The sequence below is a fragment of the Arvicola amphibius genome, chromosome 8 (genome assembly GCF_903992535.2).
Source record: "Arvicola amphibius chromosome 8, mArvAmp1.2, whole genome shotgun sequence".
NCBI lineage: Eukaryota > Metazoa > Chordata > Mammalia > Rodentia > Cricetidae > Arvicola > Arvicola amphibius.
Window position 1 is genome coordinate 87262679 of NC_052054.1, and position 19921 is coordinate 87282599.

At 38.9% G+C, this 19921-nt stretch overlaps 1 protein-coding gene across 4 annotated transcripts in view; it reads left to right on the top strand.

Annotated features, from left to right (window-relative positions):
• Ankrd12 (ankyrin repeat domain 12) overlaps positions 1 to 19921 on the top strand; it is a 115164-nt gene that overhangs the window by 78360 nt on the left and 16883 nt on the right. For all 4 annotated transcript variants that reach the window (XM_038338893.1, XM_038338891.1, XM_038338894.1 and 1 more), the window contains one exon: positions 14412 to 19066. In XM_038338893.1, coding sequence (XP_038194821.1) covers positions 14412 to 19066 — 4655 coding nt within the window. The remainder of the gene's footprint in view (positions 1 to 14411; positions 19067 to 19921) is intronic.

Genomic DNA, 19921 nt, shown 5'->3' on the forward strand with positions numbered 1-19921 from the left:
AGCTTAGGACTTTTTAATATATGAAGTCATTTCCAGAAGGCTTACAAACACCATACCAAATGTAAAGATTTTTTTTCTTGGAAGTATTCCTAATGTCAATAAAATCCTAAATTTTAGATAAATATTTATGCTGAGAAGACTATGAAAGGCAGGATTGGGAGGCATAGGGCGAGTTGGGGTGAGATAGGAGAGAGAAGCAGTCTCACAGACTTGGTGATGGAGGGTTTGATATTGGGAAAATTACAAACCACCATGTGGGTGCTGGAAATCAAACCTGGTTACTCTGGAAGAGCAAGCCAGTGTTCTTAACCATTGAGCCATCTCTTTAGACACCCTTTCCCCCACCAATTTTTTAATTTAAAAAAATAGGTGTTGAGCATTATAGACACTTTGATGTTGATCACTGGCATATAGACCTACAGACGAAACAATCCTTAGTGGAAGACTATACATTTTTAAGGTGCATTCTCATGGATGCCATAGCCTACAATATAGATTTGCATGTTACCTGGGTCTTTGAATTTTCCCAGAATCTGTTTTACTGCATCTTCATGATTTCAGTTAAGTTTACAAGTATTATCTCAAATTCAAAATTTCTCTACTTCCCTACAGACAGTGATGTCAGTGTTGAAGAAAATTTGTTGAAGGAGATTTTACAAGAGGGTTTTAGTTGGAATTGAGCAGGAAATAACATTAACATTAATGTGGGTTTTTTTTCCCAATTGAAAACAACTTTCTCGTGCATGAGGTGAATGTTGAACTTTGAGAATAAATTACTAGCACTTATTTTGTACCTTAACTCTCTGTGTGTAGCATTAAAATCATCTACATGCTTATTTTTGCCCAAAATTTCCTTTTTAAAATTATTTTGAGCCAGGTGGTTGTGGTACACACCTTTAATCCCAGCACTCAGAAGGCAGAGGCAGGCACACGGATCTCTGTGAGTTCGAGGCAAGCCTGGTCTACAAGAGCTAGTTCTAGGACAGCCTCCAAAGCTACAGAAAAACCCTGTCTTGAAAAACAGCAACGTGCATGATGATAGATATGGGTCGATTTTCATTCTTCTACATGTTGATATCCAGTTATGCCAGCATCATTTGTTAAGTATGCTTTCTTTTTTCCATTTGATATTTTTTGCTTCTTTGTCAAAAAATCAGGTGGTTGAAGATATGTGGATTGATATCTGGGTCTTCTGTTCAGCTCCATTGGTCCTCCTGTCTGTTCTTATGCCAATACCAGGCTGTTTTCAGTACTGTAGCTCTGTAGTACAGTTTGAAGTCAGAGATTTTGATGCCTCCAGAAGCTCTTTTGTACAGGATTGTTTTGGCTTTCCTGGGTTTTTTGCTTTTCCATATGAAATTGAGCACCTTTTTTCGAGGTCTGTGAAGAATTTTGCTGGGATTTTGATGGGCATTACATTGAATTTGTAGATTGCTTTTGGTAAAATTGCCATTTTTCCTATGTTAATTCTGCCTACTCAAGAGCTTGGGAGATCTTTCCACTTTCTGGTGTCTTCTTCAATTTCTTTCTTCAAAGATTTAACATTGTCATACAAGTCTTCCACTTGTTTGGTTACAGTTACTCTGAGATATTTTATGCTGTTTGTGGCTATTGTGAAGGGTGTTGATTCTCTGATTTCTTCCCCAGCCCTTTTATCATCTGTGTACAGGAGGGCTACTGATTTTTTTTTTTTAGTTAATCTTGTATCCTGCTACATTACTGAAAGTGTTTATGAGTTGTAGAAGTTCCTTGGTAGAATTTTTGGGATCACTTATGTAAACTATCATATCATCAGCAAACAGTGAACGTTTGACTTCTTTTCCGATTTGTATCCCTTGATCTTTTGGTGTCTCATTGCTCTAGCTAGAACCTCAAGAACTATATTGAATAAATATGGAAAGAATGGACAACCTTGTCTTGTTCCTGATTTCAGTGGGATCGCTGGGAGTTTCTCTCCATTTAGTTTGATGTTCGCTGTTGGCTTGCTGTATATTGCCTTAATTATGTTTAGGTATGTTCCTTGTATCCCTGCTCTCTCCAAGACCTTTATCATGAAGGGATGTTGTATTTTGTCAAAAGCTTTTTCGGCACCTAATAAGATGATTATGTTTTTATTTTTCAGTTTGTTTATATGGTGGGTTATGTTGACAGATTTTCATATGTTGAACCATTCCTGCATCTCTGGTATGAAGCCAACTTGATCATAGTAGATGATGATTCGTTCTTAGATTCAATTTGCCAGTATTTTATTTAGTATTTTTGCTTCAATGTTCATGAGTGAGATTCATCTGTAATTCTCTTTCTTAGTAATGTCTTTCTGTGGTTTGGGTATCAGGGTAATTGTAGCCTCATAAAAAGAGTTTGGTAATGTTCCTTCTGTTTCTATTGTGTGGAATACTTTGAAGAGTATTGGTATTAGTTCTTTTTTGAAAGTTTTGTAGAATTCTGAGCTGAAACCATGGCCAAGAGCAAAAACACTGATGACAACTTATACTCGAGATGTTGTGGGGAAAAGGGAACACTTCTGCATTGCTGGTGGGAATGCAGGCTGGTGCAACCCCTTTGGATGTCAGTGTCGTGATTTCTCAGAAAATTAGGAAACAACCTTCCTCAAGTCCCAATAATACCACTTTGGGTATATATCCAAAGGATGCTCAATCATGCCACAAGGACATGTGCTCAACTATGTTCATAGCAGCTTTGTTTGTCATAGCCAGAACCTGGAAACAACCTAAATGCCCCTCGACCGAAGAATGGATCAAGAAAATGTGGTACATTTACACAATGGAGTACTACACAGCAGAAAACAATAACAACATTTTGAATTTTGCAGGCAAATGGATGAAGCTAGAAAATATTATTTTGAGTGAGGTAACCTAGATACAGAAAGACAATTATCACATGTACCCACTCATAGGTGGTTTTTAAACATAAAGTAAAGAAAACCAGCTTAAAAACCACAATCCCAGAGAACTTAGACAACAATGAGGACACTAAGAGAGACTTACATAGATCTAATCTACACGGGAAGTAGAAAGTAGAAAAAGTCAAGATCTCCTGAGTAAATTGGGAGCATTGGGACCTTGGAGGTGGGTTGAAAATGGGAGGGGAAAGGCAGGGAGGGGAGCAGAGAAAAATGTTGTACCCAATAAAAAAATTTTAAAAAAAGAAAGAAAAACAACGACAAAAGTTATTATTTTGTATGTGTATGAGTGTTTTGCCTGCATACATGTCTGTGCCCCATATGCATGTTTGGTACTACTGGAGGCCTGAAGAAGGCACCATATCATCTGGAACTGGAATGACAGATGGTTATAAGATACCATGTGGTGCTGGGAGTTGAACCTCAGTTTTCTGGAAGACCGGTCACTGCATTTAACCACTGAGTCATCTCTCCAGCCCTTTGCCCATAATTTTTAAATATTCACTGCTACAATTTATTTTAATATTTATTTATTATGAAAGAGGTATACATATATCATGGCATGTCTGTAGAGGTCAGAGAACAACTTATACTAATTGATTTTTCCCCTTTCATCATGGCACAAACTTATGTCAGCCTTCTGAGCCAACTCTCCAACTCGTGCCATTTAAATTTTTTATGTCTTGGTGCAGTTTTTAAATTTACAATCTGTAAATTTATTCAGTATTAATCATCTACTATATGCTAAGTACAGAATTCTATTATGAAGTTATAGGCTATTATAAATGTTTTATAAACATTTTACTTATTTTTAGCTTTTAAACTTAACTTTTATTTTGTGGATGTGTGCATGTTTGATTGTTTGTATGTGCACCAAGTTCGTGCACATGCTCATGGGAGCCAGAGAGTGTGACACATCCCCTGGAGCTTGAGTTAGAGGTCTGTGAGATGTGAGCTGCCATGTGAGTGCCCGGAAATTAACTCAGGTTCTATAGAAGAGCAGTCAGTGCTCTTAACTGCTGGCCCATCTCTCCAGCCCTGTTATATGCTTTTATATGTGTATAGGAAGTTATTTACTGTGTGAGCTTGCACATATGCTTAAGGATTCATTGGAATATACAGAGCACATCAGAGATGTTGTGGAATAGATACCACCCCATCTACCCATTGCCTCTTCTTGAAAATGAACAGTTCCCATTCTAGGTAATTGGTATTAACATGTACACCTTTAAGAACGGTGCCAACCATATGTTAGGAGATGAATGGGAGTTAACATCACTCCCAAACCACTCAATAAACTTAGAAAGTAAGTACTAATGCAAATATTTTGTGAGGACAAATTACCTTTTCTTCCTCTGAGCAGATAGCTCTAATATATATTTATCTATGTGTATATTGCTTCCTGTATATGAATCTTGATTCTGCATTTAATCATGAATCTAAAATATTTCCTAGTAACAAGTTTGTGGAAAATAATGAATAAGTGATTAAAATCTACAGAAGTATGCATGGACATTGTAGGGAAAGGAAATAGCATGCTATGGGGCTAATAGACATAGCAAGAAGGAATGAAAGGTGAGAGTTTATAGAATACACTGAAGTCAGAAAAGGCATGCTTGTTTCTTAGTGTATAGTTGTGAGCAGATTTTCGATGGCTCTGCTTGCTTCTCCTTTCATTGGTATTTTAAGAGTTGTTGTTCAAAGGTCAGAAGTTTGCTTAACATAGAAGGGCAGCTGGGCGGTGGTGGCACATACCTTTAATCCCAGCACTTGCAAGGCAGAGGCAGGTAGATCTTCTTGAATTCAAGACCAGCCTGGTCTACAGAGTGAGTTCCAGGACAGCCAGGACTGTTGCACAGAGAAAACCTGTCTCAAAAAAACAAAGCAAAAAAGCACAACAAAAAAGAAGGGTAGTAGTAAATTGTGGGAGTGAACATAATGGTTCAGACTTTGAAAAAAAATTTTTTGCCATCCTTGAAGTTTTTTTATCCTAAAATGGGAAACTCTAAGATGAGAAGACATGCATTATGGTCTATAATTCTGACCATAATGTAGCTTCATCTAGGCAAGACTTTGGGCTGAGTAAGATAGGAAATAGAGAAAGGATGGCTTTAAGCATAGCCTGCTGACCAAAACTTCAATGTTGAAATTGAAACTTGAAGATTTGAGGGTTGCAAATGAATCATAGGGTTTTTTATTACAATTAATATTGTGGTAATGAATGTGGACACATGTGCCACAGCACATCTGTAGAGGTCACAAGACATTCTGGGAACTGCTCTCCCTCTATCATCCAGAGATTAAGGATCCGTTGTCAGGCTTGGGCCAACAGCAGCCACCTTAGAGCTCCATATAGAGCCATCTCCTGGCCTAATGTAAGGAGATTTACATTGGGTAACAGGATTCACTGTTACACCAGAAATAAACAGTGGTGACTTCAAGCCAATAGTACTGGAAGCAAAAATAGTGAATTAACTCTTTTTAGTCCTGATTTTTTTTTTTTTTTTTTGGTTTTTCGAGACAGGGTTTCTCTGTGGCTTTGGAGCCTGTCCTGGAACTAGCTCTTGTAGACCAGGCTGGTCTCGAACTCACAGAGATCCGCCTGCCTCTGCCTCCCGAGTGCTGGGATTAAAGGCGTGCGCCACCACCGCCCGGCTTTAGTCCTGATTTTTAAGGCAGCAGAAAAGAACGCAGGAAGTTGATCCATTTAAATTTCCGAGAGAAAATCATCATTACTCTTACATGATATTGACAGAATAATTGTTTCTGGTGTAATACACAAGGCAGTCTGCTCAAAAGTCCAATATTTGTTGACTTTCTTACTAGACACTTAAAGTATAATCATTTTGTTCAATACGAATCCAAAAGTATCATATCAAAACCTTTAAGCTTGTTGTTTTATATTTTTATTGTTATTTTTATATTAGATTTTTGAGGAAAGAACTTAATATATACCTTCATCTCTCAATTTGTCACATCTGTTCTGGTTGCTTGACCATTTTTATAGCATTCAAGAAAACATGCAGTTGGGTGTGGTGGAACACGCCTTTAATCCTAGGAGGCAGAGGCATGATATGGGAGAGTCTTCTGTTTGTGTTGATTTCATTCGTTAATAAAGAAACTGCCTTGGCCCATTTGATTGGCCGGCCCTTAGGTGGGTGGAGTAGACAGAACAGGAAGAAGGAAGTGAGGTAGATGGCTCAGACAATTGCTCTGCCTCTCCTCTCTGGGACAGTCACCATGAAGCCAGCCACCAGGTCAGACATGCTGAATCTTTCCTGGTAAGACACCACTCGTGGTGTTACACAGATTATTAGATATGGGTTAGTCAAGATGTGAGTAAAAGGCTGAAACTAATGGGCCAGGCAGTGTTTAAATGAATACAGTTTGTTGTTATTTCGGGTGTAAAGCAAATAGAAGACTCTCCCACATGAGAGGCAGACTGGTCTCTTGAGTTGAAGGCCAGCCTGATCTAAAGAGTGAGTTCCAGGACACCCAGGTCTACATAAACACTGTCTTGAAAAACCAAAGAAAAAGAAAAGGTGCAGTTTATGAGGAGCTCAGTAGACAGGCCAGAAGCTTATGAGAGAACGCAGACACACTTAGCCATTCCTTAAATGTCTCTCGTCTTGTTTCAGTTTTCACTCAGACTGTCGTGAGCTATGCAAGAACAACTCTGAAGTGTAGTTAAGAGTATTAGCTAAAAATAAAATGCAGAATTTTTTTTCATGGTCAGGAAAGATATAATAACATTTTAAACAAAATATTTTACAGTTGTATGTTTCTTGTTTTCCTATTTTTAGAAATAAAATGTTGAAGACAAGTTGAGTTAAAAACTTTACAGTAATTTTTTGTCAGAAATAATTTCTTTAAATCTATTTTAAATACAAATTCAAATTTGATGATTAAGGAGACTCTAAATACTAAAAAAGTTTGAAACAAAATGACAAAATAACTTAGTATAATGATAACCAATGGGATTTAAACTTTTTTTTTGGTTTTTCAAGACAGCGTTTCTCTGCAGCTTTAGAGCCTGTCCTGGAACTAGCTCTTGTAGACCAGGCTGGTCTCGAACTCACAGAGATCCGCCTGCCTCTGCCTCCCGAGTGCTGGGATTAAAGGCGTGCGCCACCACCACCCGGCGGGATTTAAACATTTTTTATTTAAAATTTTTTACATATACAAAAACACCAGATGGTGGTAGCACATTCCTTTAATCCCAATACTTTGGGAGGTAGAGGCAGGCAGATCTCTTTGAGTTTGAGGCCAGCCTGATCTGCAGAGCTAGTTCCAGGACAGCCAGGGATATACACACCAAGAAACCCTGTCTCAAAAAAACAAAACAACCAAATTTTTTTTCACAGAATATATTTTGTGTGTTTTTTTTCCTTCTGGAACTTTTCCCAGGTCTTCCCCACTTCCCTATCAATTCAGCTTCGTGTCCTCTCCCCTTCAGAACAAAAAAGAAAGATCCGATAAGATAAAATTTTCAGAACAAAACAAAAAGGCCACAGCAACAACTATTGAGTCCATTTTGTACTGGCCAACTATCCTTGGGCATGTTACCCTGGAATGTGGTTGATATACCCTTTAGTGCTTGGAGAAAACTTGTTTTTCTTTTGCCAGAGGACATCAGTTACAAATAGATTCTTAGTTTAGGGGTGGTACTTTGTCTGGCTTGCACCTGTGCAGACCCTATGCATGCTGCCACAGCCTCTATGAGTTCATGTGTGCCCCAGTCCTGTTGTCTTTGGAAGACAGTTTCCATTTCCTCTGATCTTAAAGTCTTTCTGCTTCTTGAGCATAGATCCATGAGCCTTAAGGGAATGGGTTTAATGAAGGTGTCCCATTTAGTAGTAATTGCTCCAGAGTTGCTAACTCTGCACATTGTTCAGTTGTGGGTCTCTGAATTCCCATCTACTGGGAGAAGCTTCTCTGAGGAAGGCTGAGTTAGGCACTGATCTATGGGTATTAGCAGAATTGTGGTAGTAGGTTTTCCCTTAGGCCTATGACCCGTCTAGTCTCAGGTTCTTAGCTTCTTTTGCGATGGTTGGTATAAGTTCTTTCTCATGGTGTGGGCCTTAAATCCAATTAAAAAGGAGTCGGTTACCCTTACATTTGTGCCACTATTGCACCAGTATATCTTGAAGGCCGGTGGTTATTGTAGGTCTCGTGATTTGTAGCTAGGTGACACTGACGACTGTCTTCCACCCCTGGTCGTGTACAGACTACCTTTTAGCACCATGAATGCTAGTCAGTAGGAACTGAGCTTCTAATTGAGCACCAGCTCAACTTCTTCATGTTTGATGACTTAGGTAAGTGTTGTCTATCTCAGTAGAGCCTTTCCATCTGGTTGTGTGTGGAGAGCAACTAATAACCTTGACAACAGCCTGTGATGTTGGTAGGGGTTGTCATCATAGGACCCTAACCAAGACCAGTTTGACAATAGGAATTTGAGGATTTGGAGATTTTAGATGGTTTACTTAACATAGCGAACATATGCCTAAAACAAAACAAAACAAAACAAAAAAAGGAAGATCCTTTGGAAGTGATTCTTTTACTGGTATCCAGGACCAGGTGATCTTGCCCTCAGTATAGTGACTTCAAAATTAAGTCTGCTTAAGGAAGGGAAGTTTTGTCACCTTGGTCTACACACATTCAACTCACACAGTAACACCATAAGGGAAGTGGTCTTGGCTCAGGACCACAGATAAGGCCAAGAAATATGAGTGGGACAATCCTTACAGCTCTTAAGTATAGCATGTATATATGGTAACTCCGCTAGTGCATATATTCCAAGCTGCTCATAAACATATGATGTCAGTGCATGAATAAGATCATCCATTCTAGTCATATAAAATAATTAACAATATATTACTATGGTATGCATAGGACCAGAAGAAATTATGTCATATCTGACATTAAAAAGAAGTAACATACTTAAAAAATAAGCTCATGAGTCTTCATAAAAACCCGCATCACCACTTCGCGTCTGTTGATGAACTGAGCACAGCCTTCTGGTGACAGCAGTAATGACATCTGCTGTGCTAGAAACCTGAAAATAAAAAAAGCTTTTAGAAAATCATGTTCATCCAACCACAGTTTCTTTTTTAAAATAATTTATTTAATTTTATGTGCATTCATGTGAGGGAGTCAGATCCCCAGGAACTTGAGTTACAGACAGTCCTGTGTTGCCATATGGGTGCTGGGAATTGAACCTGGGTACTCTGGAAGAACAACCAGTGTTCTTAACCACTGAGCCATCTCTCCAGCTCCCCAACCACAGTTTCTTACAGATACCATTTTGGTATCTGTCTTCTATATTCACATATTGACACATTTCTATTTCAAAGAAAAGTGTATGCCACTTTTTCTCCACATTATTAAATTTGTCTGTACTATCAGATAGTTGAAAATACCTGAATGTTCCTTCAGTAAAGGAATCATATGAAATGTTTGCATATTAAATGTAATAAGTTTATTACAGTGATAATAATGAAGGACTGGAAAAATGGCTCAGTTGGTAAAATGCTTGCTGCACTCAGGGCCCCTGTAAAAGCTGTGCACGGCAGTTTACAGCTGTAACTGCAGCACTGAGTTGAGGGGTTGTAGAAGGAAGCGGCGGGGCTGCGTCCCGCCACCCGGCTAGCTTTCCCCAAAATAATTACACGGAAACTATATTCTTTTAAATACTGCCTGGCCCCTGGCCCGTTATCTGTAGCTTCTTATTGGTTGATTCTCATATCTTGCTTTAACCCATATTTAGTAATTTATATAGCACCACAAGGGGTGGCTTACCAGGAGAGGTCTTAACCTGCGTCCATCTCAGAGAGAAGAAGCATGGCTACTTCCAAAACTCTAGAAATCACAGAGACATCTTGCTGCCTGGACAGTCACCCAAAGATCCTCTATACCGTTAGGGCATCCATCTTCGGCCTACAGGCCCATAAGTATCCAGCAGACATTTCCATGAAGCAGGAAATTTCAAAGGCAGTTCAGTCAGTATCTGTTGTGTCCTGCAGAATGTCTCGCAGACTCTTTCACAAATCAGGAATCCTGAAAGACCATCTCACCCTTAGGCAAGTTCAGCAGTCCTCTCTCTGCGGGTTCTTTGTGTCCAGTTTATGCAACAGTCCAGGCAAGAGCAGTTTCTTGCCCAAATGGCTATCAAACTCCATAAAGAGCCTCTTTGATGCCCATCCTCCTCTTAAAGTAGATTGGTGCTGCCAGAAGCAGACGTGTCTCATTGTCATGAAAAACCCTAAGTTATTAAAACATTAAATGCCATATTCTGTAGTCTTTGAAAGATATGAAGAATGTCTATCTAACTGAAATATATCTCTATATATCTAGAAAATCTAACATGACTACAAGCTTGACTATTAATTATGATTATCCATTAACCTATATTTCCTAATTATACATTACATTCTTAAATGAACTACACAATCACAATACCTTAATCAAAAGCAGAAATACATATACATATAACAAAATTGACCTTAAAATTAAATCACTAAAGCAAAATCCATATCAATGCAAATTACTCATCTCCATATTATATCCCCCCTTTAAATGTAAAAGAACACTTATAAACAAGCTATATTTCTTAATTATACATTACATTCTTTTTTTTTTTTTTTTTGGTTTTTCAAGACAGGGTTTCCCTGTAGTTTCTAGAGCCTGTCCTGGAGCTAGCTCTTGTAGACCAGGCTGGCCTCGAACTCAGAGATCCGCCTGCCTCTGCCTCCCGAGTGCTGGGATTAAAGGCGTGCGCCACCACCGCCCGGCCTATACATTACATTCTTAAATGAACTACACAATCACAATACCTTAATCAAAAGCAGAAATACATATACATATAACAAAATTGACCTTAAAATCTATACCAATGCAAATTATTCATATCTATATCAAGGGGTAGAGACAGGAGGGGCTGGGGAGCTTGCAAGGCAGCCAGTCTAGCCTGAAGGGTGAGCTCCAGGGTTAGTGTGACACTGCCTTAAAAAAGGGGGGGTGGGGAGTAGAGAAACGATTGAGAAAGACATCCTAGTGTCTGTGTCTGGCTCTGTACACACCCACTCAGGCGGCGACAGTCCACATATGTAACACACATACATGACACAAACACAAACAATGATGTGCTGAGCCATGTGTAGCTCAGCGGTAGAATGTTGGGCATATCTGTGACCCTGTTTGATAAATTACATTACCATCAAATTTCAAAACAAAGTGTCTACTATCTTTAAATGAAAAAAATTACATATTCTAGGTTATGTGATTTTGCTGCTTATTTTATGTAATCATTGCTAATTTCTACTTGAAATTCTTACTCTCTGTGACTTAATTTCTTCTCCAAGAAAGCCAGCATCGCGAGTGTTACTGTGGAAGTGGTGTCCCCTCAACAGCTACCACACAAAGACTGATGTGTGGAGCTCAGGCAGTCTTTGCTGCTGGAGGCAGGAGCTGTGTTCTTTTCAGCTGCTTCCCCAACACTGTGTGCCTGTGTGTAAAACATTTTCCTGGGGATTTAGGGGAGAAAAGTTCTTTCCAGTGAAACTAATAGTACAGTGAGAAACTAAGTAGAAGTCATAAAGAAATGAAGTTTTTGAAAACTGCAAGGGGAGGGAAATCCTTGGGTTGAAAATATAAACAAGGGAGCTGGAGAGATGGCTGGACAGTTAAGAGCACTGACTGCACATCTAGAGAACCCAGGTTCAATTCCCAGTACCCACATGGCAGCCCATTAACTGTCTTTGATTTCTAGTTCCAGAAGATCTGACACCCTCATCTCAGACATATGTGAAGGCAAAACACAAATGTATATAAAAAAAATAAAATTAAAAAAAAACTTCCTTAAAAAAGAAGAAAATATAAACAGGTACACTAGTGGAGTTAGAAGAAATCATGGGTTCCAGACCATCATGGGCTACAATGAGACCCTCTCTTAAATGTTAAAAACAGGAACTGGAGAGATGTGGTTAAGAGCACTGGTTAATCCCAGTATTCGGGAGGCAGAGACAGGCAGATCTCTGTGTTTGAGGCCAGCCTGGTCTACAGAGTGAGTTCTAGGACAGCCAGGTCTACACACACACACACACACACACACACACACACACACACACACACACACACAAAACCCTGCCTCAAAAAAAAAGATAAAAAAGCGAAGCAAGGCACTGTGCTTATTGCTCTAAAAAGAAAAATACAGTGAAATAGATTCTATTAAGGCTTTCATTGTATTTCTACAACAGGTTGGCTAATTTTGTTTTGTCTTTGAAACAAGGTCTCACTGTGTAACCTTGTCTGGTATAGCAGGCTGGCATGGAACTCACAGAGGTGGAGATCCACTTGCCTTTGCCTTTACTAAAGGAGGCAAATGGGTCATGAGAGCACATTAGTCTGCCAGTCTAACAAACATGACGCTCCTCTCACTCAGGGAGAGACACTGCTGCAAACACTGAAGAATGGTAGAGAGAAGCACCTGACACCTCCCTGGCCCTGCGTGCTTGTGGGTGGGCACCTGTGCTCACAGTGTCGACCTGGGGGACTTGGGTTTGGTTTTATTGGGGAGGGGGTTGCTTTGTTTTTAGATGGGTCTTCCTAGGTAGCAAGACTGATTTTTCTCCATTTCCAAAGTATGGGATTACAGGCGTGAGCTAAAAATTACTGACCAAAAACTTCATTTTGATTTTAAAAAACTATATTGAAGTACATTCTGCCAAGGCTTTGTTTGTATTTTTACAACAGCGTGACTGTAATTTGGTTTGGTTTTTGAGACAGAGTCTCAGTATTTGGCCTTGGCTGGCCAAAAACTCACTGTGGTAGACCAGGCTGGCCTGGAACTCACAGAGATTTGCCTACTTCTGCCTCTCAAGTGCTGGGATTAAAGACGTGAACCACCATGCCTGGTACTTAGCTATAATTTAATAAAATATTTGTATATTGAATAATACATAGAAAATGAGACTATTTCTCTCAGTGTTCTAGGTCTAAACTATAGAGTAAAAAAACTTAAGGAGCAGAGTAGTGCTTTTTGTGACTTACATATCTATTACAATCTTGAGTATGTAATTGGAGTCTTATTTAATTTTTTTTCTTATTTTCTCTACTAAATAGCCATGTTTCTAGTATAGTTAAAGGTTGACAGACGTTTCTGTCCTGCCTGGCCTACAGCCATTCAGTCCCAAAGAAACACACAGAGGTCTATATTAATTATAAACTGGTTAACCTATTAGCTCAGGCTTTCTTATTAACTAACTCTTACATCATACATTAACCCATTATTCTTGTCTGTGTTAGCCATGTGGCTTGGTACCTTTTATCAGCAAGGCATTTTCATCTTGCTTCCTCTGTGTCTGAGTCACAACTGCAGACTGAGCCTTTTCCCAGAATTTTTCTGTTCTGGTCACCCCACCTATACTTCCTGCCTGGCTACTGGGCAATCAGCATTTTATTCAACCAATACAACTGACAAATTTTTAAGGGTATAAGACCATTGTCCGACAGCTATTAAAGCCTTCCCATCATTTAAATTATTGGTCTTTACGGCAAGCATAAAGTTCTTATCATATATATATATATATATAAAATTTCCCCCTCCTTCCACTTCCCTCCCCTCCCCCTACCCCCTCCCTCCAAAAAGGAGTCAGGGTTCCCTACCGTATGAGAAATCCAAGGTCCTCCCCACTCCCCCCAGGTCCAGGAAGGTGAGCATCCAAACAGACTAGGCTCCCACAAAGCCCGTCCATGCAGTAGAATCGAAACCCAGTGCCATTGTCCTTGGCTTCTCAGTCAGCCTCCACCGTCAGCCACATTCAGAGAGTCTGGTTTGATCACATGCTCCATCAGTCACAGTCCAACTGGCCTTGATGATCTCCCATTAGATCAGTCCCACCGTCTCAGTAGGTGAACACACCTCTTGCGGTCCTGACTTCCTTGCTCATGTTCTCCCTCCTTCTGCTCCTCATTTGGACCTTGGAGCTCAGTCCAGTGCTCCAGTGTGGGTTTCTGTCTCTATCTCCATCCATCACTAGATGAAAGTTCCATGGTGATATGCAAGAAATTTAAATTTAGTGGTTCTTAATCTTTTTAGGGGGAAGAGTCAAAGAGCCTTACCTAAGCCATTCTCTTACAGTACAAAAATGTACATATATATATATACACACACACACACACACACACATATATATATATATATAAAATTTGAAATATTTTTTACAGTAGATGTTTCCCCTGAATCCAGGTGCCTCTGCTATATGTTCTCCCTCTGTATGTGTGTATATGTTCATGTTATACATTTTAATAGACATACTGTGTTTAACATGTGCTTTTAAAGAAAGTCAAGAATCTCATCATAGAGGGGCATTCTGTAAAATTATTCTACAAAACTAGTAGAACTTTTGCGGTTTGTCTTGCTTACATGCTTAAGGCAATTTTATCAGAATTGTCTGATGTATTTATAAGCTATATTTTTCTTTTCTTCTAGATTCAGAAGAGGCTCATTCTGTAAACCCTTCTAGTGTTGATGAAAATATTGACTCAGAAACAGAGAAAGACTCTTTCATCTGTGAAAGTAAAATTCTCCCAAGTAAAGCCCCACTCCCGTCTGCTCTTGATGAGTATGAGTTCAAAGACGATGAAGAAGAAGAGATAAGTAAAATGATCGATGACAGGCATATTCTTAGGAGAGAACAACGAAAAGAGAATGAATCTGAAGCAGAAAAGAGTGGTTTGTTTGCAAAACAGGAAAAAGCCTTTTATTCTAAATCATTTAAAACTAAAAAGCAGAAGCCGTCTAGGGTTCTGTATTCTAGTACTGAAAGTTCTGATGAAGAAGTTCTTCAAAACAAAAAGATTTCTACTTCATGTTCTGTCCCTGAAACATCAAATTCTGATATGCAGGCCAAGAAAGAATATGAATATAAACAGAAAGGCAAAGTTAAAAGAAAATTGAAAAATCAGAATAAAAACAAAGAGAACCAAGAACTGAAACAAGAAAAAGAGGGGAAAGAAAACACCAGAATAACAAACTTAACTGTTAATACTGCACTGGATTGTTCAGAGAAAGCCAGAGAGGAAGGCAGTTTTAGGAAATCTTTTAGTCCAAAAGATGAAAGTTCCTTACACTTACTCCATATTTCCACTGGTAAATCCCCCAAACATTCTTGTGGATTAAGTGAAAAGCAGTCAACACCACTAAAGCAAGAACATGCAAAAGCATGCATATCTCCAGGGAGCTCTGAACTGTCCTTACAGCCTGATCTTGCTCGGTATGATACTACAGAAACTGAGTTCTTGCCAGAAAGTTCAAATGTAAAATCGTACAAGCATAAGGAAAAAAACAAACATCAGAAAGATTTCCACCTAGAGTTTGTTGAAAAGTCAAATGCCAAATTAAAAGATGAGGATCATAATCCAGCATTTGAAAACTCAGAGTGCACGCTGAAAAAGATGGATAAGGAAGGCAAAACACTAAAAAAACACAAATTGAAACATAAAGAGAGGGAGAAAGAAAAGCACAAAAAAGAAGTTGAAGGTGAAAAGGAAAAGTACAAAAATAAAGATACTGCTAAAGAGCTGCAGAGGAGCATTGAATTTGACAGAGAATTCTGGAAAGAGAATTTTTTTAAAAGCGATGAAACTGAGGATCTCTTTTTAAATATGGAACATGAGTCCTTAACAGAAAAAAAATCAAAACTGGAAAAAAACATGAAAGATGACAAATTAACTAAGGAAAAACATGTCTCAAAAGAGAAGAGCTTTAAAGAAGAACGGGAAAAGACTAAAAAGGAAAATGAAAAATTCCTTAGGGAAGAAAAGCTAAAGGAAGAAAGAGAGAGTATATCCACAGAGAAGGAAGTGGAGTGTGGTTCTGTGGGTGCCGGTATAAACCAGGAATCTGTAGGACCACCTTCAGTGGAAAAGGAAATGGACATTGAAAAACAAGAAAAGCATATAAAAGAAAGGGAAAAATCTGACAGACGGTTTCAGACCAGGGAAAAAGAGGGTGACAAGACTGAAAGAAAATTTTCTGAAAAAGAAAAGAAGATGAAACATGAACATAAGTCAGAGAAAGAGAAATTGGATTTTAGTGAATGTGCTGACAGAATAAAAGAAAAAGACAAGCTGTGTCCACATCAGACAGAAAGGTGTCAGAAAGAAGGGGAGAAGATGAAAAACATGATTAAAAAAACTGATGACAGAGAGAGGAACAGAGAAAAAACAGATAGAAAGCATGACAAAGAAAAACCTGAAAAAGAGAGGTGTTTAGCAGAAAGCAAAGAAAAACACTTGGAGAAAAAAAAGTCTGATAATAGTGAATATACTAAGTCAGAAAAGGTCAGAAGTAAAGACAGGGAAGGAGAGAAGAAGGAAAAATTTAGAGATAAAGAAAGTATGAATGTAACTAACTCCAGGCATTTACAAGAAGAGAAAAGGTCAAGTACAGGAGACAGTAGTAGTAAAATCCAGCATGAGAAAACTATGTCCCTTAAAGAAAAGGCAAGGGATGAACCTTTGAAAACTCCAGATGGAAAAGAGAAAGATAAAAAAGATATAGACAGATACAAAGAACGAGACAAACGTAAAGACAAAATCCAACTGAATCCTTTAATCAAACTAAAGTCTGAAACAGATAAGCCTAAACCTAAATCATTACCAGTCACAAAAGACGTCCGACCTAAAGAGAAGCGGTTAGTGAATGATGATCTCATGCAGACAAGTTTTGAGCGAATGCTCAGCCTTAAAGACCTAGAAATAGAACAGTGGCACAAAAAACATAAGGAAAAAATTAAGCAAAAAGAAAAAGAACGATTAAGAAATCGTACTTGTTTAGAACTTAAAGTAAAAGATAAGGAAAAAACAAAACATATACCCACTGAATCAAAAAATAAAGAATTTACCAGGTCAAGAAGTTCAGAATTGACTGATGTTTATAATAAGGAGAAACAGTCTAAAGATGTTGGAAGTAATAGATCACAGTCTGTTGACACCAAAAATGTACTAAGTTTAGGGAAGTCATCCTTTATTTCAGAGAACAGCTCAAACCGCTCTCCTAGGTCAGAAAGCGAGAGACTGGGTCTTAGCTCCAGGTCTGTTTCCATGATTTCTGTTGCTAGTTCAGAAGATTCTTGCCACACAGTGACAACCCCGCGGCCTCTTGTTGAGTATGACTCTGACTTTATGTTAGAGGGCTCAGAATCTCAGTTGTCTTTTTCCCAGTCACCTTTTTTGCCAAATGCCAAATCTCCAGCCCTTTATGAAAGGGAGCTGGAGAGCCTTACAGACCTGCCGGAACGACTTAAGCCACCATGTACAAACAGACTTCCAGTGTGCCATCTCAGGTCATCTTCTGTGGAAGATGTTAAACTAATAACTAATGAAGTAAGACCTGCTGTAGAAATCAGAAGATGTAGCATGCCCTCAGTCATCTGTGAACCCACAAAACATTTCCAGATAGCAGAAGAAAGCAACCAAGGCAGCTTAGCTGTGTCAAGAGAGACTTGTCCTTCTCCCAAACCTGAAGTATCTCCAATGCCAGAAAGAGGCCTTTCACATTTGTCTGACTTAAACTCCAACTTTACAGGCTCTCCAAGTAGGACTGTAAACAGCAGGTTTATTTCCTCTGATACAAATGTGATCAAGAGTGCTAGTGTTGTAGGTACTTCAGTGGACAGTCCAATGCACTTGGAGCCGTCTAACCAGGTTGGAGTAATCCAAAATAAATCATGGGAGATGCCAGTTGATAAGCTGGAATCTTTAAGCACCAATGAATTTATATGCCCAGATTCTGGTACAGCTGATCAAGATTCCTCTTCTCAGAGTTTCTGTAATTCAGAAAACAAAATGTTAAGAGAACAAAGTACTGCCTGTTTATCCCTGCACCAGACTGAACTAGCAGGAAACTCATGTGCTCAGGATCCAGCATCTTTTCTGTCTTCACCGCAACCATGCTCTTTTCCCAACCAGTCACAGTCAGATGCTGAGTCTGCTTCTAAACCTGTGTCTTTGTCATATGCTGCCAACCAAGAACCAGGTGTTTTACAACAGAAAAATGCAGCTCATATGATTAGCTCTGTAATAGATAACGATAATAACTTTACAAAGGATGTGGAAAATACGTTTGTCCTAGCAGACATTCAGAAGACGAATTCTTTTGTACCAGTTTACTCTGAAAGCACTATTCAAGAAACACTCCCAGCCTTTGAGAAGGCAAATACTTTGCTTGTATTGCCATCGGAAAAGGACTTCAGTGGAAGTGATGCTGCTGCTCAGATCAGTACACATTATGCATTTAGCAAACTTACTTACAAGTCTTCCAGTAGCCATGATGTTGAGAAGAGCACAGATGATGCTCACGTTATCTCACATGAAAAAGAAAGCAAACTCCAAAGTTTAGTCTTAACTCAGTTGAGTAAATGTGATTCTGATTTGTATGAAATGAATGCAGGGATGCCGAAAGGAAACCTAAATGAACAGGATAATCCAAAGCATGGTCCTGATAGTGAAAAGTATTTGCTTTCCATTGAAGATGAAGAATCTCAGCAGAGCACTTTATCAGGTGTGGAGAGCCATTCACAGCAGTCAGCCCAACCAGAGATGCACAAATATGACCAACTCATTAAAGGAGAATTGGAAGAAAGTGCCGAAGACGATAAAACTGAAAACCAGATTCCCCAAAGAATGACTAGAAACAAATCGAGCACAATGGTAAATCAAAGCAAGCAGATTCTTGCTGGCTGTACACTTTTGCCAGAAAAAGACAGTGACTCCTCCCCCAGGGGAAGAATAAGGCTCACTGAAGATGATGATCCTCAGATTCACCATCCACGGAAAAGGAAAGTGTCACGGGTCCCTCAGCCTGTGCAAGTGAGTCCCTCTTTACTACAGGCAAAGGAGAAAACGCAGCAGTCTCTAGCAGCCATCGTAGATTCTCTGAAACTAGATGAGATTCAACCATACAGTTCTGAGAGAGCAAATCCATATTTTGAATATTTGCACATAAGGAAAAAAATCGAAGAAAAACGCAAGTTATTATGTAGTGTTATTCCTCAAGCTCCTCAGTATTATGATGAATATGTAACATTTAATGGATCATATCTCCTGGATGGAAACCCCTTAAGCAAGATTTGTATTCCTACAGTAAGTAAATAGTCACTTGATACACATCTGCAATACTCCTGGGGGTATAGCTCAGTGGTAGTATACTTGTCTCACATACATAAGACCTTGGCTTCAGTCTTCAGTACTGGGGAGGAAATTGTACATATGCAAACTGCATACATAATTTGAAGTTTTCTAGTAGTTGATATTTTGAAAGTAAAAAGACCTGATAGATTAATTTTATAAGTGTTAAGTCAGTATGTCCAATGCGTTACTTCAATATTTAATCAAAATACAGTTATTTGAGGTATTTTACTTCTTTTTTCCACTGAGTCTTTGAAGTTTGATGTGTCCGCGTGTCCACCCTTACTGACAATACATCACAAAGTAGCTTCTTTATCGGGTTTCACGTTTTAACTTTTCCTCACCTGCCTATCCTTTGTTTTAAAGGAGACATGTTTTGATTTCTTTGATGATAAATGCCCCTGCATGGACTTGATCCCATTATTTTGTCTTCTCTAGAACCTTCCCCTATTAAATAGTCCTCACTGGTATTTTTTTTCCAGTGTCCTTTCTTGATGGCCTATTTTTGCCCATTCAGAATAAATATGGGTTACTTCTGCCTTAGAGACAGGAAAAAAGTCTCCCTTGACTTTCCCAGCTCATCAATCGTATACTGTCTGTCACCTTCACTGCCGTGCTTGTGCAAACTGATTTGTGTATGACAGCTTTTCAACCTAATCTATTTATTCTTGAGCCATTATGGCATAGCAGGGATCAACACTGAGCATTTTGTAAGGTTTGGATTATATTTGTTTTATTTGGTATGATTTGACATCATAACCACCTTGTGTTTATTAAGTTCTTCTGTCATGAGCTTAAGTACTTGTTTAT